General features: G+C 43.2%; 2 protein-coding genes across 2 annotated transcripts in view; both read left to right on the top strand.

Moving 5' to 3' along the window:
• Positions 1–314: 314 nt before the first annotated feature.
• LOC103601343 (protocadherin alpha-2-like) lies at positions 315–3,027 on the top strand. The gene has a single exon (XM_008585744.1). The coding sequence runs from the start codon at positions 517–519 to the stop codon at positions 2,977–2,979; it is 2,463 nt and encodes an 820-aa protein (XP_008583966.1). The 5' UTR covers positions 315–516; the 3' UTR covers positions 2,980–3,027.
• Positions 3,028–6,816: 3,789 nt separating this feature from the next.
• The window catches only part of LOC103601497 (protocadherin alpha-3-like), a 3,176-nt gene continuing 1,173 nt past the window's right edge, over positions 6,817–8,819 (top strand). Inside the window, exons 1-2 of the mRNA XM_008585922.1 lie at positions 6,817–7,311; positions 7,926–8,812. Coding sequence (XP_008584144.1) covers positions 6,891–7,311; positions 7,926–8,812 — 1,308 coding nt within the window. The 5' untranslated portion in view covers positions 6,817–6,890. The remainder of the gene's footprint in view (positions 7,312–7,925; positions 8,813–8,819) is intronic.

The raw sequence follows: 8,819 nt of genomic DNA, 5'->3' as shown, positions 1-8,819 counted from the left end.
GTATCTAAAATAGTCCAATTTATAGAAACAAAATGTAGAATGGTGGTTATCAGGATCTGTGGGTAGGGGAAAAAAGAGAGTTGTCTAATGGGTATAGAGTTTCAGTTTTACAAAAATTCACAATTCACTTAACACTACTGAACTGTACACTTAAACATGGTTAACATGGTAAATTTCATGTTATGTGGGTTTTTTCCTCACCACAATAAAAAGGGCAAGATGATGGTAGTATATCTTAGGGCTTAAAGTAGGTCTTTTTCCAAGATGATGAGTAAACTTAGAGCAGATAATTGTCTGGTTTTAACCTACAAGACAAACAGTAGAGCCTACATATTGGCCACATGATGTCGCTGTCTACCACAGAGTGTTCCTTAGGAAGGAAAATATCCAGATCCCCTTTGTTACTCCAGAGAAGCGGAACAGTAAGAGAAGCAGCAGGACTTGAGCACAGACTAAAATATTTAATTTTTTACAAAACATGATCTTCTAATTTGATCATCTTATTGAAGATTGGTAATGGTGTCTTCTATGAGAAGAGGCCGAGGGGCCAGACGCTTACTGCTCTCGCTTCTGCTCCTCGCAGCCTGGGAGGCAGGGAGCGGCCAGATCCACTACTCGGTCCCCGAGGAGGCCAAACACGGCACCTTCGTGGGCCGCATCGCGCAGGACCTGGGGCTGGAGCTGGCGGAGCTGGTGCCGCGCCGGTTCCGGGTGGCGTCCAAAGGCAGAGAGGACCTTCTGGAGGTAAATCTGCAGAATGGCGTTTTGTTTGTGAATTCTCGGATCGACCGGGAGGAGCTGTGCGGGCGGAGCGCGGAGTGCAGCATCCACCTGGAGGTGATCGTGGACAGGCCGCTGCAAGTTTTCCATGTGGAGGTGGAGGTGAAGGACATTAACGACAACCCCCCGGTATTTCCAATGACAGTAAAGACTATCCGGTTTCCCGAATCGAGGCTGCTTGACTCGCGGTTTCCTCTAGAGGGAGCATATGATGCAGATATCGGAGTAAACGCTCTTCTCTCCTACAAGCTCAGTGCCAGTGAGTTTTTCTTTCTAGACGTACTGACAAATGATGAACTAAGCCAATCTTTGTCTCTTGTGCTGGGGAAATCTCTGGACAGAGAGGAAACTTCTCAGGTTAATTTGTCACTGGTGGCTACAGATGGTGGCAAACCTGAGCTCACAGGCACCATTCAAATACTTATTAAGGTATTAGATGTGAATGACAACGAACCTACTTTTGCCCAATCAATTTATAAAGTACAATTGTTAGAGAACGCTGCGAATGGAACCTTAGTGGTTAAATTAAATGCTTCTGATGCAGATGAAGGGTCAAACAGTGAAATTGTGTATTCACTCAGTAGTGGTGTGTCTTCCACTGTACAGACTACGTTCAAAATAGATCCCAACTCAGGTGAAATCAGAACTAAGGGAAAATTAGATTATGAAGAAACGAAGACCTATGAGATTCAGGTCATTGCATCTGACAAAGGAACCCCGTCAATGTCCGGACACTGTAAAATTTCAGTAAAACTCGTGGACGTCAATGATAACACACCAGAAGTCTCAATAACGTCTCTCTCACGTTCCATCCAAGAGAATGCTGCCCTGGGCACCGTCATCGCCCTCATCACAGTGTCGGACAGCGACTCTGGTGTCAACGGGCAGGTCATCTGCTCCTTAACATCTCACGTCCCGTTTAAACTGGTGTCCACCTTCAAAAACTACTATTCACTGGTACTGGACAGCACCCTGGACCGCGAGAAGGTGTCTGCCTATGATCTGGTGGTGACAGCGCGGGACGGGGGCTCGCCTTCGCTGTGGGCCAAGGCCAGCGTGTCCGTGGAGGTGGCCGACGTGAACGACAACGCGCCGGCGTTCGCGCAGCCCGAGTACACGGTGTTCGTGAAGGAGAACAACCCGCCCGGCTGCCACATCTTCACGGTGTCGGCGCGGGACGCGGACGCGCAGGAGAACGCGCTGGTGTCCTACTCGCTGGTGGAGCGGCGGGTGGGCGAGCGTGCGCTGTCGAGCTACGTGTCGGTGCACGCGGAGAGCGGCAAGGTGTACGCGCTGCAGCCGCTGGACCACGAGGAGCTGGAGCTGCTGCAGTTCCAGGTGAGCGCGCGCGACGCTGGCGTGCCGCCTCTGGGCAGCAACGTGACTCTGCAGGTGTTCGTGCTGGACGAGAACGACAATGTGCCCGCGCTGCTGGCGTCTCGGGCTGGAGGCTCTGGCGGGGCGGTGAGCGAGCTGGTGCCGCGGTCGGTGGGCGCGGGCCACGTGGTGACGAAGGTGCGCGCGGTGGACGCCGACTCGGGCTACAACGCGTGGCTGTCGTACGAGCTGCAGCCGGCGGCGGGCGGTGCGCGCAGCCCGTTCCGCGTGGGGCTGTACACGGGCGAGATCAGCACGACGCGCGCCCTGGACGAGGCGGACGCTCCGCTTCAGCGCCTGCTGGTGCTGGTGAAGGACCACGGCGAGCCGGCGCTGACGGCCACGGCCACCGTGCTGGTGTCGCTGGTGGAGAGCGGCCAGGCGCAGAAAGCCTCCTCTCGGGCGTTGGAGGGCACCCCGGGCCCGCAGGCTACTCTGGTAGATGTCAACGTGTATCTGATCATCGCCATGTGCGCCGTGTCCAGCCTGTTGGTGCTGACGCTGCTGCTGTACACGGCGCTGAGGTGCTCGGCGCCCCCCACCGAGGTCGCGTGCGGACCTGGGAAGGCCACGCTGGTGTGCTCCAGCGCGGTGGGGAGCTGGTCGTACTCGCAGCAGAGGCGGCAGAGAGTGTGCTCTGGGGAGGGGCCGCCCAAGACCGACCTCATGGCCTTCAGCCCCAGCTTACCGCAGGGTCCAGACTCCGCAGAAGAAAGACAACAGCTCTCAGAAGCAGAATACTCTGGAAAGGTGAGCCTTTTAATTTTTCTTGCCAGATCTAGAATCGTTCTATTTCCTTATTTTTTTAATGATGTCTGTTAATTATTTAGAGTCGTAGCTTTGCCTTTATTTTATATCATTCTACCATGCAATATTTCGTATGAATTAGATATCATTTTCTTGCATTTTGAACAATTTACTTACATGTCTTTCTTATCTTTACATTTTGGCTTTTTCATAATTAAATTTGTCTACGAGTAATAGAACTTTGAAGAATTGAAAAAATTTCAGCAAAATTTGAAAATTTAACATTATTGGTAAATACTATTTCCCTTAAAAAAATTTTAATGTCACAACTGGAAAAATTTAAAGAATTTGAATATATAATACCTATTTCCAATTTACACTTTCTATTCATTTTGTCAGAATATGTCTGGAATAAGAGTATATTATATATTCTGAACATTCCCTAGATTGTTCTGTGGATCAAGATTGTATTTTCTTTATCCGTTTATGCAACAGTTAATAAGTTATATTTTCTTTTCCTTGTATTTGAAAGCAGCTTGAATGGATCCTTTAATGCCAGGACCTCCAAAAATATCTATCACAGGTCATTACAACACACAATAGCATTTAGGAATAGTTGCTAATCTTAGGTGTGTCTTTTATAAGTAAAATAAGCTGTTAGTTGTGATAAAGATTCCACACTGCCAAAATCTTTGAGTTATCAGGCAAAATAGAGAGTTCACTGAGAAAAGAGCCGCTTACAATTTTGCTTAATTCAAAAATCTGGACATTTAAAAATCACTTTGGAGTTGGCCAGGTGGTGGGAGTTTTTCTTCACACAAGTAGAGAGTACTCTAACCCAGTCTTTATGTTAGTGGTTGAACAGTCATCTTTCCAGTATTAAAATCAGTAGGCTGATGTACATAGGCTTCCACTCGGAAAAGATTGGCTACCTTCCTCCGACACCTCACTCTGTGCCCGAGATTACATTTTTCAGCATTGTGAACTCACTCAGTTTTACTTGGCAGTGTCCCTATTTCTATTGGAATTTGGGTTTTTCCAAAAGGTAAGTCCTGGAATTGGATGACTACATTTTCATTTGAAACTTCGATGTTGGGGAATTAAAACACTGAACTTGACAAGTAAATGTTACACTTGGAAAGGATTTTTTGAATTCTTTTCAATCAGAGGATGATGTGTTGGGGTGAAATAACTGTCTAAAACTGTCTTCTACTATTTGGTTCTTAGTTATTTGTTGTTTTTCCCCCACATATATGTGCATATTGATAATTCATAGAAATAACTTCTGCTAAGTAATCTTAGTCTCAGTCATTTCACAGTTAAGCCAGAATATTTATTTCCATCTGATCTGCTTTTAAAGGAGTTGAGGAGTTTGGTGAGGAAATCTCGAAATCCATTTTAGGATAATCTGTTCCTAGAGGAAGCTTATTATCTCCTCAGAGTTAAGTCTCAAAATGCAGAGAGTATATATTTCCTGGGAATCAGAAAAGTTCATCTGAGGCTTTACAGAAAAACAAAACAAAAACAAATGGCTTGAACAAATGAGGAAGAATCTCTTTCTTGGGAGGAGTCATCCTACCTGGAATATAGCTACTCACCACCTCCTTGAGGCTGTGTGCAGAATACATGAATGGTCAGGTGGAATCTGTCCTACTGGAAGTCTGGTCACTATTTTACTACCCTAGATGTGAATGACTATTTTACTACCCTAGATGTGTATATTTCTAGATGTAAATGACAACGCCCCAGCGTTTGAGAGAACGGTCTATAAAGTCAGATTGTTCGAAAATGCACCAAATGGTACCATAGCTGTTATCGTTAGATGAGTGACAAGATTTTAGGATTGTGTCCAGATGTGCTCAGATCCCCAGGAGTCATAGTCTATTGCTCTATAAGTTATTATTGGTTTCTTATTCTTATTTACATTTTTCATTGATTAAGTTGCCCAAGGAGTTATCTAGGTGATAGAAACTATTCACTGATACCTTATCCACACATTGGCTCAATCTTTTCAACTCATAGTTCCTTTAGTATTAGCTTTGTCTCCTCATAATCAGAATGGAGTCTATTCTGTTATCAATTTCCACGTGGTATTCCATTTTGCAAAAGTATAAGTCCTAAATGTGTAATATTACAGTCAGTTGTGAAAGGCATCTCATTAATATGAAGTCCATGATGTTTAAAATTTTTAATTTTGTCTACCATTTTCAAATTAGCTACCACCTTTCAAGATTCATCAAAGTACTAACTGGCATATTAATATCTATAATTACTTCCTCAACTCAATGCCTTTCAGAAATAATTCTTAAATGTTTACTTCTTCATGAGCTAGCACAATAGAATCAATTAGAAATTATGTAAGTTTGATTTTAACAAATATTAATGTAACTTAACTCTTTTCTTATCATACTTGAAAAAGTTATTTTATAATATTCACTTATTCATTCCATAAAACATTAATTGATAATTTATTCTATTCTAAATATAGATGATAAAATATGAGTAAGTTGCAAGCCTGACTTCCATTTAGTAAGTACATAGGAAACAAAAAATGATATTAAAACTTTGCTTTTAATACTTAAGTCATGTGTTTGATTTCATTTAAAAACGGTCTGGGTATAAGCAAAACTTTGGACATTCTCTTACTTCCCTAACTTTGACCTCTTTCCATGAATTTTCTCTGCTCAACTTCCAAATGCTCAGAGAAGTCATGTCTTTCACTGTATTCAGAGATCTTTAGAAAAAGCTAATTGCCTGATCTTATATATGTTGAGTAGTGATTCATGTCTGAGTAGTGACTCATGTTCCAAAGTTAGCTGTCTCTCTTCACTGATTGGATAAATCACCAGTTCTATCAAGTAACAACTTTTTAATAAACTGGAACCCAGAAATTCGTCCAGAGTGGAGATAATAAAAAACACAATTATTTAATATTATGAACATTTTATGACATACAGCTAAGTTGAAATGCATAATTGCTGTGGAAATTTTAAAGATTAATATATTCTTACTCAGTGCGATGTGAATGTAACAAATATTCAAATGAAACAGTGTTGTCCTGCAAAAGGAAACAAACTTCCAAAAGAACTTCACTGTAAAAGACTGACTTTTTACATCTTCATATAAATAATAGTTAAGACAGTTAACGAGGATAAGTCTTTGAATGAAGGACACAAGAATGATTTATAGGCATTACAAAAATTAATAAACATAAATGAACATATTTTGTAAATTAACAATGGCCATAATATAAAAGTAAATATATATGTTGGTATATGTATGCACACATTTTACAAATACTTCAATGTCTTGATGTTTTAATGGTCGAATATATCAAAGACTCTAATTTTTCTGTAAAATGTAGCCTGGGAGGCCAATTGATTAATGGCACGGCATCTTGAATCAGACTGAGATCTCACCCAAACATCTCCTAACCTCTGTAAAAAGTGAGTCGTATTATTATCTATCTGCGAGGGTTGTTGTGAGAATTTAATGGTGTAATTTCATCAGGGCAAATAGAAAAGTGCCTGTCACTTGAAAAACATTTACAATAAATGTACACTGTTATAACAGTAATCACAATTAATCTTTTACTGTACCAAATATCACGAATTGGCACAACTGAAAGTGATGAAATTAGCATAAATTTCTCAGGATATATTTTCAGAAAAAATAAAGACTTCGAGGAGTTTTCGAAGGAGTTACAACTGAAAATAGAAATTTTGGGAAAGTTCAAACGACCTATAAGGAAAAGATAAGTACATGTATTTAATACTTACACATTTAGCCACATGATGTCGCTGTCCACCACAAGGTCTTTCTGCACAAAAGAAATACAGCGTGCATTACGTATTCAGACTCATTTCTTCATCATCTCTGAAATATGATAACGCGAGGAGTTTCAGAAACGAAGAATAAGGAACTCAAATAGTTCTCTAGATTCTGGATAGATGTAAGAGCGACCTGGTGTTTGGAAAAGGCTTGCGATGGTGTTTTCCTGGCAAGAAGATCCTGGAGCCCAGTGCCTGCTGCTCTCGCTTCTGCTCCTCGCAGCCTGGGAGGCAGGGAGCGGCCAGATCCACTATTCGGTCCCCGAGGAGGCCAAACACGGCACCTTCGTGGGCCGCATCGCGCAGGACCTGGGGCTGGAGCTGGCGGAGCTGGTGCCGCGCCGGTTCCGGGTGGCGTCCAAAGGCAGAGAGGACCTTCTGGAGGTAAATCTGCAGAATGGCGTTTTGTTTGTGAATTCTCGGATCGACCGGGAGGAGCTGTGCGGGCGGAGCGCGGAGTGCAGCATCCACCTGGAGGTGATCGTGGACAGGCCGCTGCAAGTTTTCCATGTGGAGGTGGAGGTGAAGGACATTAACGACAACCCCCCGGTATTTCCAATGACAGTAAAGACTATCCGGTTTCCCGAATCGAGGCTGCTTGACTCGCGGTTTCCTCTAGAGGGAGCATATGATGCAGATATCGGAGTAAACGCTCTTCTCTCCTACAAGCTCAGTGCCAGTGAGTTTTTCTTTCTAGACGTACTGACAAATGATGAACTAAGCCAATCTTTGTCTCTTGTGCTGGGGAAATCTCTGGACAGAGAGGAAACTTCTCAGGTTAATTTGTCACTGGTGGCTACAGATGGTGGCAAACCTGAGCTCACAGGCACCATTCAAATACTTATTAAGGTATTAGATGTGAATGACAACGAACCTACTTTTGCCCAATCAATTTATAAAGTACAATTGTTAGAGAACGCTGCGAATGGAACCTTAGTGGTTAAATTAAATGCTTCTGATGCAGATGAAGGGTCAAACAGTGAAATTGTGTATTCACTCAGTAGTGGTGTGTCTTCCACTGTACAGACTACGTTCAAAATAGATCCCAACTCAGGTGAAATCAGAACTAAGGGAAAATTAGATTATGAAGAAACGAAGACCTATGAGATTCAGGTCATTGCATCTGACAAAGGAACCCCGTCAATGTCCGGACACTGTAAAATTTTTTTCCAATGGCAGTAAAAAATCTGTTTATCTATGAATCCCGACAGCCTGGCTCTCGGTTTTCGCTAGAGGGCGCATCAGATGCCGATATTGGAACAAATTCATTGTTGACTTACAGCCTTGATTCCAGCGAATATTTTACCTTGGAAGTTAAAAGAAATGATGAGGAAATTAAATCCCTTGGACTTGTGTTGAAAAAACTTTTAAATCGGGAGGACGTTCCTAAGCATCATTTACTCATAAAGGCTGTTGACAGTGGGAAACCAGAGCTCACTGGCACGACTCAACTGGAGATCACCGTTCTAGATGTAAATGACAACGCCCCAGCGTTTGAGAGAACGGTCTATAAAGTCAGATTGTTCGAAAATGCACCAAACGGTACCATAGCTGTTATCGTTAACGCCTCTGATTTGGATGAAGGAGTAAATAAGGACATTGTATATTCTTTCAATACAGATATGTCTGCAGATATTCTGTCGAAATTCCACATAGATCCGGTCAGTGGACACATCAGTGTAAAGGGTAGCATAGATTTTGAGGAAACTAAGTCATACGAAATGCAGGTGGAAGCGACGGATAAAGGAAATCCCCCACTGGCAGATCACTGTGCGGTTCTAGTGGAAATTGTGGACATCAATGATAATGTACCTGAGTTGGTTATCAAGTCACTATCATTGTCTGTATTAGAAGACACTCCACTTGGCAGCGTAATTGCCCTGATCAGCGTGTCAGACCGCGACTCAGGTGTCAACGGACAGGTCACCTGCACCCTGATGCCCGACGTCCCATTCAAGCTGGTGTCCACCTTCAAGAATTACTATTCTTTGGTGCTGGACAGCGCCCTGGACCGCGAGGGCATATCTAACTACAAGGTGGTGGTGACAGCGCGGGACGGGGGCTCGCCTTCGCTGTGGGCCACCG

This window comes from Galeopterus variegatus, unplaced genomic scaffold (genome assembly GCF_000696425.1).
Source record: "Galeopterus variegatus unplaced genomic scaffold, G_variegatus-3.0.2 Scaffold107, whole genome shotgun sequence".
Classification (NCBI taxonomy): Eukaryota; Metazoa; Chordata; class Mammalia; order Dermoptera; family Cynocephalidae; genus Galeopterus; species Galeopterus variegatus.
Note: the sequence above shows the minus strand (reverse complement) of the source record. Positions and strands in the feature narration are given on the sequence as shown.